This window comes from Drosophila hydei, unplaced genomic scaffold, assembly GCF_003285905.1.
Source record: "Drosophila hydei strain 15085-1641.00,03,60 unplaced genomic scaffold, DhydRS2 tig00000001-arrow-pilon, whole genome shotgun sequence".
NCBI lineage: Eukaryota > Metazoa > Arthropoda > Insecta > Diptera > Drosophilidae > Drosophila > Drosophila hydei.
The window spans coordinates 11774684-11794607 of record NW_022045643.1 but is presented as its reverse complement, the minus strand read 5'-3'; the positions used below and the strand labels follow the sequence as shown (position 1 = coordinate 11794607).

The 19924-nt window shown below is 41.5% G+C and overlaps 6 protein-coding genes across 17 annotated transcripts; 3 read left to right on the top strand and 3 right to left on the bottom strand.

Moving 5' to 3' along the window:
• Positions 1-381: 381 nt before the first annotated feature.
• LOC111600953 (peritrophin-44) lies at positions 382-5511 on the bottom strand. 2 transcript variants are annotated; one of them, XR_002751512.2, is made up of 3 exons: positions 5435-5511; positions 3809-3954; positions 3672-3747 (listed from the first exon to the last, which is right to left on the bottom strand). XR_002751512.2 is itself a non-coding variant. In XM_023317330.2 (2 exons), exons 1-2 carry the CDS (start codon positions 5451-5453, stop codon positions 513-515), a joined length of 1035 nt encoding a protein of 344 aa, XP_023173098.2. In that variant the 5' UTR covers positions 5454-5507; the 3' UTR covers positions 382-512. The 2 variants fall into 2 exon arrangements, 1 of the variants encoding a protein (XP_023173098.2); XM_023317330.2 differs by lacking the exons at positions 3672-3747; positions 3809-3954 and adding an exon at positions 382-1528 and having other exon boundaries at positions 5435-5507.
• On the top strand, positions 3879-5178 carry LOC115483388 (peritrophin-44). Its single transcript, XM_030225150.1, has 2 exons — positions 3879-3949; positions 4065-5178. Exons 1-2 carry the CDS (start codon positions 3943-3945, stop codon positions 5060-5062), a joined length of 1005 nt encoding a protein of 334 aa, XP_030081010.1. The 5' UTR covers positions 3879-3942; the 3' UTR covers positions 5063-5178.
• A 182-nt stretch (positions 5512-5693) lies between the features above and the next one.
• Positions 5694-8694, top strand: LOC111600951 (possible lysine-specific histone demethylase 1). 2 transcript variants are annotated; one of them, XM_023317328.2, is made up of 4 exons: positions 5694-5772; positions 5844-7391; positions 7453-7991; positions 8053-8694. In XM_023317328.2, exons 2-4 carry the CDS (start codon positions 5851-5853, stop codon positions 8664-8666), a joined length of 2694 nt encoding a protein of 897 aa, XP_023173096.1. In that variant the 5' UTR covers positions 5694-5772; positions 5844-5850; the 3' UTR covers positions 8667-8694. The 2 variants fall into 2 exon arrangements, with proteins under 2 accessions (XP_023173096.1, XP_023173095.1); XM_023317327.2 differs by lacking the exon at positions 5694-5772 and having other exon boundaries at positions 5825-7391.
• A 198-nt stretch (positions 8695-8892) lies between these two features.
• On the bottom strand, positions 8893-11308 carry LOC111600955 (probable deoxycytidylate deaminase). Its single transcript, XM_023317335.2, has 2 exons — positions 11230-11308; positions 8893-9493 (listed from the first exon to the last, which is right to left on the bottom strand). Exon 2 carries the CDS (start codon positions 9487-9489, stop codon positions 8917-8919), a length of 573 nt encoding a protein of 190 aa, XP_023173103.2. The 5' UTR covers positions 9490-9493; positions 11230-11308; the 3' UTR covers positions 8893-8916.
• Positions 9703-11304, bottom strand: LOC111600954 (clathrin light chain). Of its 3 annotated transcripts, none has more exons than XM_023317334.2 (2): positions 11230-11304; positions 9703-10440 (listed from the first exon to the last, which is right to left on the bottom strand). In XM_023317334.2, exon 2 carries the CDS (start codon positions 10432-10434, stop codon positions 9763-9765), a length of 672 nt encoding a protein of 223 aa, XP_023173102.1. In that variant the 5' UTR covers positions 10435-10440; positions 11230-11304; the 3' UTR covers positions 9703-9762. The 3 variants fall into 3 exon arrangements, with proteins under 3 accessions (XP_023173102.1, XP_023173101.1, XP_023173100.1); XM_023317333.2 differs by lacking the exon at positions 11230-11304 and adding an exon at positions 10586-10707; XM_023317332.2 differs by lacking the exon at positions 11230-11304 and adding an exon at positions 10545-10581.
• On the top strand, positions 11085-19681 carry LOC111600949 (myb-like protein K). 8 transcript variants are annotated; one of them, XM_030225144.1, is made up of 11 exons: positions 11085-11178; positions 12160-12800; positions 13523-14383; positions 15111-16614; positions 17328-17500; positions 17587-17856; positions 17919-18056; positions 18119-18368; positions 18429-18712; positions 18777-18959; positions 19014-19681. In XM_030225144.1, exons 1-11 carry the CDS (start codon positions 11166-11168, stop codon positions 19092-19094), a joined length of 4398 nt encoding a protein of 1465 aa, XP_030081004.1. In that variant the 5' UTR covers positions 11085-11165; the 3' UTR covers positions 19095-19681. The 8 variants fall into 8 exon arrangements, with proteins under 8 accessions (XP_030081004.1, XP_023173088.2, XP_023173094.1 ...); XM_023317320.2 differs by having other exon boundaries at positions 11086-11178; positions 13427-14383; XM_023317321.2 differs by lacking the exon at positions 11085-11178 and adding an exon at positions 11351-11584 and having other exon boundaries at positions 13427-14383.
• Positions 19682-19924: the final 243 nt, after the last annotated feature.

Genomic DNA, 19924 nt, shown 5'->3' with positions numbered 1-19924 from the left:
CGAATCGGCGGTTCGATGCGTTGCTGTTTCGGTGGCACCATGCAAAACACCTCAATCGTGGCTGATGGGGCAATTGGAGGCGTCGAGGCGGGCGGCGAGCATTAGTGTGAATGCCTCACTGAATTTAATGAAAACCTTCACACAATAGTCAAAGTATTAAATCATTGAGTGACTTTTTGCTTGATGAGACGACTGGAATATTGAGAAACCGTTATATATGCTCGAGACATGGGCCTTTTAAATGACTCGTCTTTGAAGAACTCATTTTATCTACTCGTATCTATCGAACTCTTTCAACTCCATTCATTAGGAATGAAACAAAGTAGATGAAATTGATAATTCTTCCCAATTGAATATAAAAATATTTAGATCAGATTGCTAGACTTACTGATTTTATTTATATGCAATTGACTTTAGTAATATTTGAATACGAACATATATTTAAGGCAACAGTTGTAAAGTTTGTTTCGTCCATTTTGTCTGCACTTGCAATTACGTTTGTTTTACCATTATTAATTCCCATCATCATCACCACAAATGGGGTACGTTGGTTTCTTCTGCACACATACCCCGTTTATCTCATCAAAGTAGCTATAGGGCGCCTTACAGTAGGCTTTGTCACCACTCGGACAATATCTGTATTCCTGGCAATTCGTACCAGCAACAGCTGCGTAAGTCAAATTTGTATTCGCACAGCGGTCGTGCTCACAAACTAAACTAGCGGGAGAAACGCATGTTTGATTCTCACTCGAAAATTCCAAGCCGAACGGACACGAGCCCCAAATACCCTGACTTTCTGATTTGCAGTAGTAAAATCCATAACAAGTCTGACCATCAGATTGAAATTTTTCGGCTGTGCATGTGCTTATCGTAGACGGTGGAAGAGCGGAGTTACCATCGCCGTTGTTGTTGTTGTTATTACCGTTGTCAGTGTCGGTACATGGATTAGTTTTTTGACAGACCCCAATTGCAGCGTTATAATATAGATCCGTTGGACAAGAACCCCAAACACCATACCCATTAATGCAATGCAGATATTGGCCACAATTCTGCGGATCACCAACAAAGATATTGTTCGGCATGAAACGACAGATGGAATCTTGTGCACACGATGGGCCCCACACGCATGTGTTATTGTTGGCGGCATATGTTTGACCAGTTGGGCATGATACCGTCTGGGATTGTCCATTGCCAAAGCAATACGCATATTTGGTGCAATCTGTGGGATCTGCCACGAATCCAGTTGTCTTCAGTGCGCTGCATGTCTTCTGTACGCTAGTGGAGCACGCCGTGGTGGAGGCTGGTTGGCAAGTCTGCGACTTTGATTCGTAGACGAGATTTGCACCACAGGTACCATAGCCCACAAGCTGCTGAGCCTTGCAGTAGCCCCAGCTGGTGCAATCGGAGGGATTGCCAATATATCCATTGCCAGACCATTGGGCGCACATGTCCTGCATCGTATATCCAGCTGACTGGCTGGCCAGCATGAGGCAGGCGGCCGCCAAAACGATTCCCTTCGAGTGGAATGCTGTAAAAATGAAAACATTTTGATCAATTCCAAATCCTTGGTGGTATCCACCTAAGTATCACAGGCCTACCAGTCATTGCGATCGTGTAGTAGGTGACTTATTAGATAGCCGTGTATGCTGCAGGAGCATACGAACTCAATACTAAGCCCACCAATAGCATGATATGCTTTATATAGAGAGCCAAGCCTGCCTGCGCCACCTAATACCCTATCTGGGTGCCTTTAATTAAAACTGTTCGCACTTTTGCAGATAAGCTTACCCACGACCGAAACACATTGAAAAATATCATAATTAAAATGCGATAATGCTTTGTCTCACCTAACATTTTCTTAATTTTTCTTTTTTCTCTATTCAGCGTTCACAGACAACTGGAAACCTATGGGGTTGCGATTTCAACGGACCGGCCTTATATGCGAACAGTCGCCATCTAGATACATAGGCCAGCCGAACGTAATGGAGCTATTATCGCGATTTATTATCTTCAAGTGCCGTCCGGATTATCAATTTCTTGTGGACAACTATTTATGTGTGTAATTATTTTTTAATTCACTGACATTCCAATTATTGATCGCCGACTCCTGCTAACTGCGTTACTGCTCAACTAATCGTATCGACCCTGTCAGCATGTCGTTCCCTATCATTGACAACACTTATGAACAATACCATTTCCGCTCAATTCTTTTCTACGAAATCTATCTTCTTAAAGGGATTGTTGTCTTTTGTACTTTTGTTCGTATTTCCAAATGGATCGTGTCCATTCAAATGCATACTTTTAGGAGAGTATTTCCAACATATGTCGAAGCTTTCAGTTAGTTAGTTAGACGGCATTATTCTCAGTGCCGATTTAAAAGTTGTCAGCTCAAAAGTTTAGAATATATCATTTTTTCATCAAGAGGATTATGTATGAAAATTTAGGTAGATTATTAGTGGAAGTCCACAGTAATTTAGGTGTATTCCATATTTCAAGTCTGTAGCATCCGATTTGCCACACACCTAGTAAGAGTAGACATATACTTCGGCAACCTGAAGTGGGTTAAGATCCCCTAATTCCCATGCCCATGCCAAGAGGTGGATGATACAGTCTTACCTGGTTTGCGTAGATATGCGCCATATCTTTTTCATCATGAATTGTTCCCAATTCCCAGCCTCAGCCACATTAACTAAAGACGTTTTTTTGACATATCTGATTTATTAATTGCCAATTTGCCACGCAACTGGTGGGCGTATGGGGAAATTCTTAACTTTATCAGACAAGGATACTCATGAGTATATATTGCAAATTTCCCATCTCTAGAATATATCGTATAATGGATAATTTGAAACATACTCTTAGGCATCAATTTGTTAGGCACTTTCAGTCAGCAAAATTGCATATTTTCCGCGGCATGAACATATTTGTTGCATACTTTGATGAGCCTAAGACATCCGTAACTTCGTTTAATGATAGCTGAACTATTGATAAACACGTTATTATTATCGTGATTATCTGCATGTATGTTCCAGGGAAATTTCTTTTACAAAAGTGATTGGCTGGACTGAGCTTTGGTAGGAATTAAATAGCCTTTCATGTTATCCAAATATCGTATCTGATATTAAGTTACTTATTAGCCTCATTCCCATCCGTTCATATTATAGTATCTTTCTAAGCAATTCTTATTGAGAACGTATGCCTATAGAATTATAATGCTGGTCATACTCAAAGAAATCTTTGAAAAATTAAGTCTAGCTCTTCATTACTTGATTTCATAAAATTTTTTCGGCTATGTAATTGAAACCTTTGGAGAATGTTATATATAAATTGTCAAAATAAAAACTGTCCCATTGTAAAGGGTATGTTTTATAAGAACACTTTTAACAAGCAGTGTTGTATATACTTTTTTTTTAATACTAGTAACATTACAGGTAAAAAATTGATATATTTCTCCGTCTTACGCACATATTTTATATATATTTCAATACAGTTAATGCCGTTTTGCAATCAGTTTATCAATGAAGGATTTATGGGCCTAAAACAATTTTTTTATTTTTGTATGGTTGCTTATTATCTATCTATTGGACATATATCGCATATTCAACGATTTTGTTTTGTTGAAATTCTTGAAAGCAAAATGTCTTAGCTTTAATATATAAAAGTCCATATAAAAAACTTTATATTTGTTAGCGCCGCAATCCGAAATAGCTGCACATTTTTAGCAAAACACAGATAAGATTTGAGCCGCTGAAAACATATACCCCTAATTTGTTGCAGAATCAGTTATCAGGTAGCAGGTATCAGTTACCAGGTATCAGCGACACGCCGTCCCCTATATAAATTCTCTCCAAGCACCAACTCCGATTTAGTCAAAGGCAATCCGTTTGAACATCAACATCAAAAGCATAATTACGAAAGGTATTTTCAATCAATCAATCGAAAATGCAAGGTGAGCTAAAAATATATGAAATTTACAATTAGCAGGTGCTTCGTACCCCGCACTGCTAGTGTAGTTTAAGTGAATATCACCAAATGCGAATCTTCCGTTTGTTATTGCTTTGCAGCGTCATTGAGATTTTGTATTGGAGTTATCCTGCTTGCTCTGTGTCTACCTCAGCCTTTGCAGGCGCTGAATAATTATGAGGACATGTGTCGGCTGTTTAAGAATGGCATCCAAATCCGGAAGCCTGCCACCTGCAATGAGTACATTGAATGCATAAATGGCGAGGGCACCATGCGCACATGCGCTGATTCCCTGGTGTTTGAGGCCAGCTCACAGGAGTGCGTGAAAGCTACGGCTAGTAACAGCGTGCACTGTGGCAACCTGTGCGAGGGCTTGGATGGCAAATGGGTGGCTGATCCAACAAACTGCCAGAATTATCTCTACTGCAGAAATGGCGAGGCCCTGGCTGGCCACTGCGAGGGCAACCAACACTTTAATGAAGCCCTGCAGTCGTGCGAGCATGAAGATGACTCGATTTGCGTTGATGTTGCCAATATATGCGAGCTGTTGCCGGACAAAACAAAGTTCCGGCAAGAGGATGATTGCAACGAATACTATGAGTGCAAAAGTGGAACGCACACACTCAAGACCTGCAGCTCCACGCAATACTTTGACGTGGAGAGCGGTTCCTGTAAGGCTAAGAACCTAGTAGAGTGCAGTTCGCATTCCAAGAAGGACGTATGTTTGTTGAAAACTAAACCGTTGAAAGGTTTCCAACCGGACGGTGCCACTTGCCGTGGATATTTTTATTGCGGTGACTATGGTACTGTTCATGATATTGATCCTACGTGGGGCCAGTGTCCAGAGGGTCTTTTCTACGACGATATTAATAAAACATGCGCCATTCCCACTTCTGTGGTGTGCACACACAACCGTTGTGAAGGCCGTGGGACGATGTTAGTGGCCAGCAGCAGCAACGATTGCCACAACTATATTCATTGTGTCGATGGTGTCGAAGTCGAGGAGAAAACTTGTCACTGGGATTACTTTTTCAATGAGAAAGTGCAAGGCTGCACTAAAGAGATTATTTACGACGTCTGCTGTGACGGACGTGACTAAATAATGTATGCATGTGTCAACATAAATGGGTATACACATAGACAGAAGCTATGTATTTTGTAAGAAATTTAAAATTTCTTTTGTAATATGAAACATTATTTTAATTAATCCACAATAAACCAAATTGATTATTCACTCTTAATCAATTTTCAGGATTTTGCGAACGGCTGCATATAAATGTTCCGTTATATTTAAAATGCAAAAGTAATCGCAAAATATACTTGGTATCGATAGACAAAGTTATATGTATTTTACAGCACTGATCTAATTTTATATGTTACTCAGCTGAGCATTTTCAGTTAAAAGTACGCCTTTTTAAGTAGAAGACCAATTAATATGGAAATGTAAAAAAATGATTTTTATATTGCTTACCTTGACTGTTATGCTGCATTAAACAACTGGTCTGAACTGTTACTCTGGTGAATGTTATGATTCGTGCCACTGTTAAGTTTCGTGTTAAACGCTGTTATTTGCAGTACAGTATAACATTCATTGTACACGATAAAAGCCGTCGCATATCGAAAGATTTGTTTTTGCAATGCTTAAAAAACATTTTAAGTTCTAAATTAAAGTAACAGTTAGCGTGCAAGTGGACCCACCGACATTGAATGCCGGCAAATAAATTTAAGATGTGTAAAATAAATTCGTGCTAAGCTACTATATATAAATTTTTTTTCGGCTTGAGTTTTGATTTTGTATTACCATAAAATGTAAGTTTTCAAATAAGGAAGCGACTCGCGTTTCGATTTGTAGCCCAGTTTTGCTCTAATTTCATGAACAGTGCTGGCATGAAGCCTACTCAGTCCGGTGGTAGTGGTACCAGTGCCGGGAAAATGGGTGAACCCATCGAGTATGTTACCCTTATTAGCGATGACTCCGACGGAGAGCCGTCCCCCAAACGAAATAATTCTGTGGGTGGTAGCCAAGCCGCTAGCCAAACTAAGGCAAAATTTGACGACGATTCCAATGACACACCTGCCACCAGTGACGAGCGACGCACCAGCAGGCGTAACAAGCCCAAGGTCGACTACACAAATAAACCGGCAACTGTGAGTGCAGAAAATACAACCTATGACAAATGTAGCTCGGGTTCTTCGGGTAGCAGCACTGGCCCATCAGATAAACGTAGTCAAGCTCAGGCGGAACAACGTGCCCGCAAGTCGGAGACTGCAGTTAATCAAAGCGGAGGCAGTGGAACACGCAACGCTTTGTCAAAGGATACGAATGGAACCAATGGCGAAGCACGTGACAATAGCACACCCACGGTACTCTCAGGCCAGGAAGGTGCCGTCTTTCAGTCGCGCCTGCCCTTTAGCAAAATGACACCCAACGAGGAGGCGTGCTTTCCTGACATAAGCTGCTCAGGTATACTCGGGCATCGAGTTTTTCTTAACATACGCAACAGTTTGCTGCACATGTGGGTAGATAATCCCAAGACGCAGTTGACTTTTGACAGTGCGCTCAAAAGACTGCCGCCGCCCTTCGACAGTGACCCGAATTTGGTGAGACGAGTGCATTCGTTCCTGGAGCGGCACGGCTTCATCAATTTTGGCATTTTTAAGCGGCTATCGCCAATACCCAGTAAAAAGCTTGGCAAGGTAATAGTAATTGGCGCAGGAATTTCTGGACTGGCCGTAGGGCAACAGTTGCAACAATTTGGCATGGATGTCATTGTGCTGGAAGCAAGAGATCGAGTTGGCGGCCGCATTGCCACCTTTCGCAAAAATAGTTACATTGCCGATCTCGGCGCCATGGTGGTCACGGGCGTCTACGGTAATCCCATGACCATTCTGAGCAAACAGATTGGCATGGATCTTGTGCCAATCCAGCAGACATGTCCGTTGTACGGTCCCGATGGAAAACCGGTGCCAAAAGAAAAAGATGACGTCATCGAGCGTGAGTTCAATCGCCTACTTGAGTCGGCAAGCTATTTGTCGCATCGCCTGGACTTTAATTACGCCGGTAACAACCCAGTTTCATTAGGCGATGCTCTTGAGTGGATCATTAATATGCAAGATAAAGCTGTGCAAGAGAAGCGTGCTGCCCATATGCACGAGATTATTGCCGCACAAACCAAAATCATTGAACATCGAAAGCGGCTAAAGGCAACATTGCAGAAGATTGCTACGCTTAAAGCTGAACTTCAAAGTTTAGTTAGACAACGGCAGCCCAGAAGCGCACACAATGAAAATAGTTATGCATCCCAGGAGTACACGATTCGCACCACGCAAATTAAGCTGGAGGACATGATCAATGCCGAAGCGGAGCAACGCATTGAGGGCCACAAAATGGACCTCAAACTACAAGAGATAGAACAAAACGGACCGAGGTTAGCATGAAACTAAATATAGATGTATAACTGTATGTTCTTTAATATTTGATTTACACAGCCAGGTATATCTATCCTCACGGGATCGCCTCATACTTGACTGGCATTTTGCCAATCTCGAGTTTGCTAATGCCACCCGCCTGGACAACTTGTCGCTAAAGCATTGGGACCAGGACGATGACTTTGAGTTCATTGGACATCACACGACAGTGCGTAATGGCTATTCCTGTGTACCTGTTGCGCTTACCGAGAACATAGACATACGTCTAAACAGTGCGGTAAAGGAAATAAAGTACACCAACAAAGGAGTAGAGATTGTGGCTGAAAATCTAAAAACTTCTAACTCGCTTATGACGTACAAAGCCGACTTGGCTGTCTGTACGCTTACGCTGGGTGTCTTAAAGGTAGCCGTCACACAGGAAGAATCACAGCATGCCAACACAGTTAAATTCGATCCCCCGCTGCCAGACTGGAAACAGCAAGCGATACGTCGGTTGGGATTTGGTAATCTCAACAAGGTAGTACTATGCTTCGATCGTATATTCTGGGATCCCAATGCTAATCTCTTTGGCCATGTGGGAAGTACGACAGCCAGTCGTGGTAAGTAGCAGACTTGTTCTTCATTTCATTAAAAAAAATATTTATATATTATCTTTATTAGGCGAAATGTTTCTTTTCTGGAGCATCAGCTCGTCACCCGTTTTGCTGGCCCTGGTCGCTGGCATGGCTGCCAATATTGTAGAGAGCGTAACAGATGACATCATTATCGGACGCTGTATGTCTGTGCTGAAGAACATCTTTGGCAATACTTCTGTGCCACAGCCCAAAGAAACGGTCGTCACTCGCTGGCGCAGCGATCAGTGGGCCCGTGGTTCATATAGTTATGTCTCTGTGGGTTCTTCTGGCAGCGACTATGATCTTCTCGCCGCACCGGTCATCCCGCCTACAAGTTGTGATCCACATTTCAGCAAAGACGCCGAAGAACTGCCACGGCTTTTCTTTGCCGGCGAGCACACAATTCGTAACTATCCGGCAACTGTTCACGGCGCGTATTTAAGTGGGCTGCGTGAGGCTGGGCGCATTGCTGATTATTATTTAGGCTATCCGGAAGGTACACCACCGGACATTGGCTACTCAGTCACAGAAGCTGCTAATTCGGTTTCAGTGGGCAATGTGGTAAAGCTGCGTGATTTGTCCCCACATCTATCCGATTCGCCCGTGTCCAAAAAGTCTGAGGAGAATTCAAACATTGCCGATTCAACAGATGTGCAGTAATTTTTGTATTTTTTTATTTAACGTTGAGCAACAACCGAAGACCCATTTTAGAAATATAGATAAGTCAAATATATATATATGTAAATGTATGCAATTGTGGTTTTTATGTTTTTTTTCTATCGACTTAAGCTATTAACATAAAACTAGTTAAATTAGTTCGAATTTGCTGACGCTCATTCATTTTGCTTTTCCGAATCCGTTTTGTAACTGACGATAGTAGCGTGCACCTTAAGATAATCATTCGTACATTTTAATTAGTTTCATCAAGGTTTATCATAATCTGTTTTTGCGTTGGGATAAACTGGCGATAGCCAATGCCAACTGCATCAAGCATTCGCCTTGCAGCTCGATAAATAAGCTTATCCCCATACTTGTCAGATAAATAATATATTTCTCGGATACCCGACTGTATAATTAATTTTGTGCACTCATTACAGGGGAAGAGAGTTGTATAAAGACGAGTACCATCCAGTCGCGTGCCATTGCTGTTGAGTATTGCGTTGGCTTCTGCGTGTACCACATACATATTTTTATTTTCCAACGATTTTTTATCTGGGCCCTTTGACCATGGAAACTCATCGTCGCTACAGTTTCTTGGGAAGCCATTGTAACCAATAGCTACAATCCGATTATGATTATCCACAACGCAAGCACCAACCTGCGTTGAGGGATCCTTACTTCGTTTCGATGAAAGTATGGCGGTGGCCATGAAGTAATCATCCCACTGAAGATAATCTGTTCGTTTTCCACTGTAAGTCGAAGTCGAGCTCTCAATACTCTCTATCTCATTCTCGTTTCCGCTGAGTTTCTGCAGCTTAGCCATGACACTAAAAAGAAACATAAAAATAAATAATTACATTGCATTTCTTATATGTCGACTTATTACTTATGGCTAAAATAAACAATTGTGCATATATCTATATGATTTCATTTTTATTTATTTTCAATATCATATAACACTTCAGAGGCAAAATAAACGTATGTAATACATATTTAATATAATTGGAATTTACAAAAAATACTTTGTATCAGAATCTAAATAGTCAAATCGAAATGTTTGAGTAGGTGCATTAATAGGGTTATTTATTTTTATATATTAAGCTATTTTCTGTACTTGTATGGGGTTTTGCTTCAGATGTAGGTAAATTGACCGCATACGCGAGACGTCTTTTCCAGATTTATTGACCTTAGGATTAAAATCGCACAGCTTGGCAATGCGCTCCCATTCGGTTCCAGGCTCGACTGCTCCATTCTCTAATGAAGCGGCTTGAACCTCAGCGTTGCGAGACGATAATTTTGTTTTGGAAATAGATTCTTCGATTTGGCGGAGCCAGTCATCCAGTTCCTTCTTGGATTGTTGGCGTAGTTCCTCTTTTTTACGCTCCTCTTCAATATCCTTCTCCTCTAGACGCTGCTTCTGATCCTCTCGCCATTTTCGTATTTTCTCGGGTTCTTCACGCGACGGTGGAGGTCCTGAGATACCAACAGGTTCGTTCGACTCGCTACCGATAACCTCGAAGCTACCAGTCGATGATTCGAGACCACCTCCCACATTGGCAGAAAGTTCACTGCCCAGTTCAGCCCCAGTGCTAACTAAGCCGCCCAGCAGTCCATCATCGGTTGCAGGCGCTGCAACTGCATTTGTGGCAGATCCACCAGTTATTTCAGCTTCAAGGTCTCCAAGAACCGATTGCTCGCGTGCCAAAAACTCTGCCGCTGGATCAACTTCCTCTTTAGCAGCAAAATCATCACCGAAATCCATGTCCATTGTACTCTACAAGAAAATTATTACAGTTAATGGGCGTATTTTCACTTACACGTAGAAATGTGTAAATAAAGTAAATGCAATAACTGCTTTCATATATTAACATAACTTACCTTTTTGATTATTTATTATTATTTAAGAAGTGATGATTTACCTGTTTAGTTTTTATTTAGTATGTATTCACAAGCAATATGTATAAAATACGTATTATCTACAGGTTTTTTTTTGTAAAAAAATCTTCGTTGTGAGTAACCTGACAGTCACTAATAGAGATGATAAGTTATCGATAATATACAATTTAAAGTCAATATCGAGTTGATTAATTTTAATTTCAGTTAATATACATAATTTTTTATATACTTTAAAATACGTCAGTAATGACTATAAAAAATGTATATTCCGTCTGGAATGGTAGTAACTTTATTAATATTGGAGTTGTAAAGATAATTCCTCTGTGTGGGCATTTGATATTACACAAATCAACGATTAAAAATTTCGCATTCTTTAGAAAGGGTTACAGAAATAAATTAAGGATTTTCTGAATAAAAGTATGTGTTCATCAAATGGATATGTTATTTGATAAATTAAAATTCACCGGCGGGAAACGTTTTGACATTTTATTTCATCAGTGGTGTATAAAAATATCACATTTTACAACACTTGGCATCATGAAATAAATGGACCTAAGTGCATGTTTACATACATAAGTATTGTATTTACGCACGTTTTTACTTATGTATGTACAAGGTTTGTATATAAGATTGCAAATCATTCGTTCAAACTGTAAGCGAAACTTACCAAGCAAATAAAACAGATATTCGCCTATTTAAAACAAAATTACAAACGAAACTTTAACGCTCAGGGTAACATAAGCACACGACTTTCATCGAACTGATTCACGTGTGCATCGTTCAAATGAACAATAGTTCATTTGTACTTGAGCGGCCATTTTGGAGATTGTTTCACCCACAAAAAAGTTATGCAGCCCAATTGTAGTAGTTTACAAATAAAATTTACTTAAAATTGTAACGCAAATAGACAAGTGCATAATCATAGCTAAAAATAAAGATGATCCATCGCAGTGTGAAAGCAACGAAGCAGTAAAACGGCCAAGTTACTTTGCTAGTGACTATCTCTCAACGCACGCACACATGTATGTATGTACTTGCATACATATACTTTAAGCATACATACGTACATAAGTATGTATATGTTAAAAGTGGTCAAAGGAAATATCAACTGATGCACAAACTTACACGCATACACATGTATGTAAATGCCTAAAAAACTTTTTTGACTAATTTGAAAAAAACATGTAAAAATAAAAAAGTGTGCCTTCCAAAACACGCCAAGTTGTGCGCGGCATAATTTATCATTGTATGTATGTGTGTATATGTATAAATATCAAAGTATCTGCGAAAAATGCACTTGTCGCTAGGGCTGCATAAAACGAAACTGTATTGATGTACTCATTTAAGAATATTGTCAAATGAAATTTAAATTAAAAAAGCATTAAATCGGTGTTTGAGCCAAGTGTAATGTAATTTAATACGAAAAAAACGAATACGAATTTATACATGTACATATGCGTGTATGTATGTATGCATGTCTCGATTTGGTGTCGAGCAAAGCAGACCGTGTCTGTACTTGTAGCCCTGGAATCTGCAATTGATGTTTATGCCATACTGAAAATACAAAATTAACCCAAAACAAAATACCTGCTTCCAGCTCAAGCACACCACATGGATCCCAACTCCAGCCCCTGGTCTTACGCTTACAATCGCATCGTACCCGGTTCCACAGGCAGCACGGGAAGCACAGCGGAGGAATTTCAGCATCCACATTTAGCGACAATTACAGCGGCAAGCCTTGCTAGCTTCAATGCGGCTGCAGCGAGCGGCGGCAGTTTTGTGCCACCATCGCCCATCGGTAGCTACAATCCAGTATTCCAGCAGATTTATCACCATGCAGCTGCAGCGAGCGTACAGCCAAAGCCGGCGCATTATGCTTCATCGACGGTTAACACACCGCACCGGCAGCTGCAACAACTGCAGTTGCCCACCACGTTGGACAAGCAGCTTAGCTCCTTTCAAAACCAAGCAGCGGTGGCGGCTGTCTCCTCTGCAGCTGCAGCCGCCGCTGCAGTTAATAATGTTGCCTCTAACTACTACGGTGAGAACTCATCATCCAGCGGCGCTTCGCCGTCACCCACCACGGTGGCTTTAACATCAACATCGCTGACGTGGAACACGCCCAACATGATATCCAACACGTTCCTTGCCATGCAGCAGCAACAGCAGCAGGCGCAACAGCAACAACAGCAGCAACAGCAAGCTCAACAGCAACTGAACCTAGTGGCCGATAAAGTGGTGAGTATAACATCTAATTCTTGCAACAATATTTAACACAGAGTTGCAGATGGCCATGGCCGGGGAGGAGGGGCTCAAAGGGCTCAGTATTTGTGTTGGTATCCCTCCCGTAAGCATTATCAATACATACTAATCGGTGGTATTTCTTTTTATATCTCCATGAATATGGACAGGCTTTGCACTTTAACTTTAACATAAAACATTTCCAATTCCTTAAGCAAATAATTGAAAAATGACCAAATCAATTGAATAGGCATTTATTGATAGTATATTCACAGCAACATTGAATTTCCATATTAAATACTGTTTAATATACCTTTAAAGCCAAGCGTTTCCTAAAAATCAGTTAGTTAACGTATATAGTTTTTCAATTTTAATGCGAGGGGTATTCCATGTTGTGGTATCTGCTGGGACCCTTTTGATGCTCCTCTTATATCCAATTACTAACTCTGCTTAGACTATGCCTCAACTACTTACGCCTTTAACTGTCTATGTATGTAATGTACTGTATATATATGTAACAAAATCCGAACAAAAACAATTTCCGTTTCCATCAAATTTATGTACAAAAAAATCAACCAACTACCAACCAAACTTCCACGGCAATAACTACAACGAATCTGTAGCAAATCAAACAAGAAAACACACAACAAACCAAGGCGCATCTCAAAGCGTACAACGATCTAATTTACTTCACCCAATTGCAACAACAACAACAGCAGCAGCAGCAACAACAGCAGCAGCAGCAGCAAGACCAATTGCAACATGAGATTGCCGAGGCAGAAACGTATTATACCATAGATGGGCAAAAACTGAAACTGGCTCGGAAGGATCCGCAAACGATTCACATTGAACAGCAGAATGTTAGCCCGGCCTATGCAGCGCAGTATGCGAGTCCTGCATTGAGCTCTGCGGACGGATCACCTATCACGAATTTACACGCGGTCGATGTCGGTGGATCACCACAGGTGATTGTCTATAAGACAGCAACGGCCCCGGTGGCAGTGTCGGTAGCGGCGACTGGTTCGCCAGTATCGCGACGCACCGTAATGAACGTGGCAGGCGCGGGTTCGTCTGCAGCACCAACAACGGTGGCCTACTCATCTGTGATACAAAGCACACTGCAACAACAGCACCTGCAGCAGCAGCAACAGCAACAACAGCAGCAGCAACAACAGCAACAACAACAGCAGCAGCAGCATTGCTGGACAAAGTCTGAGGATGGGCAGGAGGAGATTAAAAGTGTATTGCAATTGCATGTCAAGCAAGAGCATCGGCAGCTGGACTATGCTAATGATGCGACTGGCGGTACAGATACCGGCGAGAATCTCGTGTTTAACCTTCCACCAGGTCTTGAGATAAAGCAAACGTTTTATCAACCAGCGGTCGTTGATGTAGATTCGTCCGCGTCCGTGTCCTTACAACAGGCACAGGCGCAGGCTGTAGCCCAGGAGCATCTGCTGCAACAACAGCAGCAGAGTTCCAGCTCGCCGCAAGGCAGGCGACAGCACGTTGTGGCTAATATGATATTGTCACCAGGGACTTCGAGCAGCTTAGCGTCACAGATTCAAACAGTGCCAAAGGTTTGTATTTCATTTGTATGTATTTATTTTTGGATTAATTTTTCGTTTGTTTTCTTGTTTTTAAATTTGTTGTGCTTTGTTATGCTTTGTTATTATTTTGGTGTTTTGATTTTGCGTTTAGTTTACTTAACGGCTGTTATACAAATCTGTAATCGATTTCGAAAGCAGAACTAGTTCATTATCGAACCGCTTCTAGCCATTTGTATAACAACGTACTTATTTCAATGATGAATGTGTACATACATCTATATATATTATTGTATATATGAATGGAAACTTTTCTATTAGCATTTGTTTTGTCTGTGAATTTATGCAAAGCATTTATGTTAACTTATGTTTTCTTCACCTTGTGGCGGTGCGAAGAAATTCTGTTATCTATTTTATACTGTTATTGTTTACATTTTGGTGGCGGTATTTTGAACTCATTTGATTATGAACTTTTTGTTATTGCTTTCTGTTTGTTTTTGTTTTTTTTTTTTTTTATATATATAAATACATACGTACGTTCTGTCAAAACTAATAAATTATAGCAAATATAGCTAATTATCTTATTGGCGAAATCTTGTGGTCAATTTGAAACTGTGACGTGACGTTGTTGTTGAGGAAGTTTAATGTGATCTTTGTAATACTTAAAGAAATATCCCAAATGCAAACTTATATATAAATAAATTTGAAATAATACATTAACTGTTTAGTTAATAAAAGTTTATTATTGGTTCAATTGCAGGAGGATGTAAAGCCGCCGCCTAAGCCCGCAAAGACGCCGCGAAAACGACAACCGAAGAAGACGCTTATTCCAAGTAGCGAATACAGTACGGTTCGCAGTCCACAAGAATCGCAGCATCACCAGTTGCAGCAACAACAACAGCATAATCAACAGCAACAGCAGCAGCAGCAGCAGCAAAATACGTATTACGATTTTAACAGCAAGTGGAATGCACCGCTCAAAACGGAGAACAATGCGGCGTCTGTGTCGCCTGCGACGACCATCAACATACCCACATATCCGCAGCATAGCCAGCAACACCAACAATCCTCTCAGCAGCAGCAACAGCATCTTCCACAGCCCGCACACCTACAATCATCGCAGGCGCAATCGCACCTCACGCAGTTAGCCCAGTACTATCCAGCGTTTCCGCAACCCATTGCATCCCAGTATACGGCGTGTATGCAACAGCAACAGCAACAGCAACAACAACAGCAGCAGCAGCAGCAACAACAACAACAGCAACAGCAGCAACAACAGCAACAGCAGGTGTACACGCAACAACAACAACAGCAGGTGTACACACAACAACTACAGCATCAACAGCAGCAGCAGCAGCAACAACAACAGCAACAGCAACATCAGCAGGATAAAGTCGAAGCTGTGCAGCAGCAGGAGGAGGAATCGGCAGCTGCTGCTGCCGCTACCGAGGCCAGCAATAAAGTCATTGTGCCAAACATAGAAGAGGAACTAGACTTTTTGGCCGATGCAAATAGTGTGGCGAAACAGGGTTATGCAAATTCGTTGGCTACCAATGGACGCAACACTAACTCCTCGACAAACAATACAAACTTTGGCATACGTAATCCTAATAAAACGCCTTCACCGGAGCCGCCTTCTTCAACGCACGACTGCAGCAATAATGGGATAACGCCGGCTACAACAACGCTCTGCACATCCAGTTCGACGTCGTCATCGTACAGTCCATCCGCGCCGAAACCTGTTAGCGTGGGCACGTCAATTGGCGAGAAGAAAACACAATTTATGGATAGCTATCTTAAATTTCTACAAGGTGAACGTGATGACGATCCTCCGCCAGTGGTGAAGCCATCGCGTAAGCTTAATTATCCACGTGCTCCATATAAACGTAAAGGCAAACCCGGTGCCGGTGATGAAGCGTCCACATCGCAGGTAACGACGTCTTGTGGAACAGCGGCGGACAGTCAGGCATCACAGAACTTGGCCGGTCTCGTCGGCGACGATGGGCATCGTATCAAAATACTCTCACAAACTCAAATACTGCCTAAAAAGAGGCCGCATGCACAAATGGTGGCGGCGGCAGCTGCAGCAGCAGCAGCCGCTGAATCAACATCTACCTCTGTCATACAGCACCCCGCAGCCGATCAGACGACATCTTCGTTTCGGCCATACGCCCAGCAGCAACAGGAGTCGCCTGGTCTGGGCGCCGCACAGCATTTTGTGCAGCAGCATTGCGCGCAGTTGGGTAGCGGGAGCGGCAGTCAAGGTATGTTACTTGACCAACAGCATAATTCCAATAAGCACTCTACTATCGCAACTACTACTGCGCCATGCAACAACAATTACAACAACAACAACAACCACCATCACACACCCGCCGCCGCCGCCGCCGACGCGCCAACGGCGGCAGCCACCATCAACACAGCAGTTAGCGTGGCAACAGCACCAGCCGCGCCCAATCATCATCACCTTATTAATCTGATTTGGCCATGGCAGCATTAGTCGCGATAATGACCACATCGCATCCATGTGACTCGACAGACGAGACAGAGACAACGAACCTTAAACCAGGGACATGGACACTGTGCATATGTAAAAACCGAATACATAAACTTAACTTTTAAAATTGTTATAATGCCGAATCGCAAGAGCAAAAAAAAAATAGAAAGAAAGTATAAGTATTTTTGAGATGGAATACCGAGAACAAATATTATTAATTTAAAAAAGAAAGAAAAAATCATCAAAAAATAAAAACTTGTATTTTTATTATTTACCTGTGTGAGATAAACGACGAACGGCTGCAGCGGCAGTGTCGTCGATGGCTTCTCGGCTGTGGGTTTATGTTGTTGACGTAGTTGTTGTTCCGCGTTTGGCATGCATTGCCATATTGGTTGCTGTTTCGCTCTCTACTACCACCACCACAACCACCACCACCACCACCACATTGTTGCTTGCTAACTACTTTTGTGCTCTCCACAGACCCTTTAAATTTACCGCCGCGTCGGGAGCAATGCTCCCGCAAGGCCAAGGAGAGCAGTATGCACGCGCTTCTCTTGAATACATCAACAATTGGGGAGGGCGGCGCGGTTGGTGAGCCGGAGGAGTTCACAGACTCGGACACGGATCCCGTTTGGACGCCGCAGGAGGAAGATGTAAGTGTATCTTGCCTGCTCGTCCGTTGTCGTTGGCGTTTCTTATCCATACCTTACCCAACTATACAAATATATATATCAAACAGAGTGACGATGGCAAGGGCTATGGGAAGCGCAAAGCAGCGCGACGCATCAAGGGAACGCCGCGCAAGAACACATATTGTCAGCCAACAACGCATTTGCAACAGCACCAGCAATTGCAACAACTGCAGGCGACGCAGCAGCAACATCAGCAGCAACAACAGCTGCATACCTCCAATGATGGCTATAATCCGCAGCAGGATCTGCAAAGTGGCGCAGCCGTTAGTTATGGCAGTGCAGCATCGGCATCTGCAACCACGGCTGAGAACTTTAAAGTAGCACCTAACTCACCTATTCCGTATTCTCAAAGTTTAATATTCTCTTTTTTTTTGCACAGACCGGAGACTTTATCGTTTTACGTTCGGATTTGGTTAATGACTGGCCCACCATTTGGCAGGTGGATTCCAAATGTATATTGCAAAAGTATGAGCCGTTTCGACAGAACGGCAAAACCTTTTACCGCAACATGTCGAAAGTAAATTTAAATCACATTTATTTTTGTTTTCAAAATCCTAAATGTTCTTTTTGTACACATAGTACGCATCATGGAATCTTGAAACAAAGAAACTCTACCTCAAAGCTCCCGTTCGCATACAGCTACAATCTCACACAGAAACAATTGTGGAGTTCATGCGTTCTGAACTGCTCGCCGATGATACTGAGCAGTTTATTGAAAAGATAATGGAGGACTTCCTGTCCTATCGGGACAATTTCGAAATTTATATACAAACAATGATATCGCAGGCGCTCGATCCTAGCTTCTTCTCTGAGATAACTCGCGAAAAAGGTAGATTTTTATTAATCAGTTGAAAAAGAAACGTCCTTTAATTAAAACTCGTAATTGCAGATGACTACTTTTTGGGAAGCGTGCGCGTAATAGACAATATAATGGACAATTGCAAGCGGAAATTGTTGGCTATCACTCCATGGACACGTAGCATTATCTCGTCAATTGAGACGTGGCCCAAGTGTCATGTTTTCTCTGAATGGGTGCAGAATAATTTAACCCAAAAGAATTGCGCTGGCTGCCATCAACCGGGCATTGCAGTTCGTTTCCTTCTATTTGGGGAGCCCTACAATCCAAACACCATGCAGACCATATCTGCAGATGTACGAATCGTATACGAGAAGGTAAAGAAGCATATATAATTAAATTGTTTTACTCTTGGCTGATTGTATTTTATTATCCTAACAGGACATTGTGTTGTGTCGTATTTGTGCCGCGCGTGCGGATCTCTTCCACAAGATAGCGCATGAGAAGTTTAACCTGTTTATCAATTGCTCGCAACGTGTGACAGAACAGCAGCAACAGTGTCCCGGCAAGACATCGACGGAAATACTAAATGATCTGTTGGCCGAACACAATTGGATAGATGAGGTTAGTTATGTCATGTCGTATCTTGTATTTATCTAAACAGTTTATCTTTTATAGCTATTTCGTAATATGCGCAACTGTTGGGCCGAGGTTGAAAGCTTGGAGAGACAAAAACGTTTCCGCGAAGTAATGCAGTAATCAAGGAAAGGCATTGTATACTTACTGAACGTTACAGATGTAGCTGAAGCTGCTTGAAAATATTTAAATGTATACAAGAACGCTGCAATAAACTCAATGAGTTGTTAGTTTATATTCATACCAATAATCTTAAGTTGTGGTTTTACGTTAAAAGCTTTTACAAATTTCATATCGCGTTCTTCTTAAGTCTGCGATCCAATGTTATGCACATGGCATAAACATACTATGTTAGAGTGTTTATGCTGTGACTGGTTGTAGCTACACGTATAAAACTATTGTATATAATATTATAATTCGGGTATATTTGCAAGTCTCTAATGCGATTATGTTAGTAATTATCTCATAAGCTTTTATCTGCAAATCCAATGCAAAATGATTAGATGCATACCATATAGTAATTTAAGTTGTCCCTTGCCTAGTGGAAAGCAATTTTTATGTTTACCAACACACCCAAAACTTACGTAGAACCGACATATGTAAGCACACTACATAATACTATTAGCACCTTCAGTATAAATGGATTTTAACAATAGACAAAGACACAGACGCAGAATTTATTGTTTGCGGCCTTTTATTTTTAATGTCCATGACCGAAGTAAATGTATTTAAGTAGTTCTTATATATAAATATATATTTAAATATTAAGTGTAAATTTCTTTCGCTCTCAAGTTCATTCAATAATTGAAATAAATTGCTTGTAAATAAAAGAAATATATATAATTTAAAACGTACGTCTTTTATAGTTATATGTCTGGAATTTGTGCCAATATTTCGACCTGGACAGAGTATCAGCAATTTGAGGAGATTCTATTTACATTTATTGTATTTTT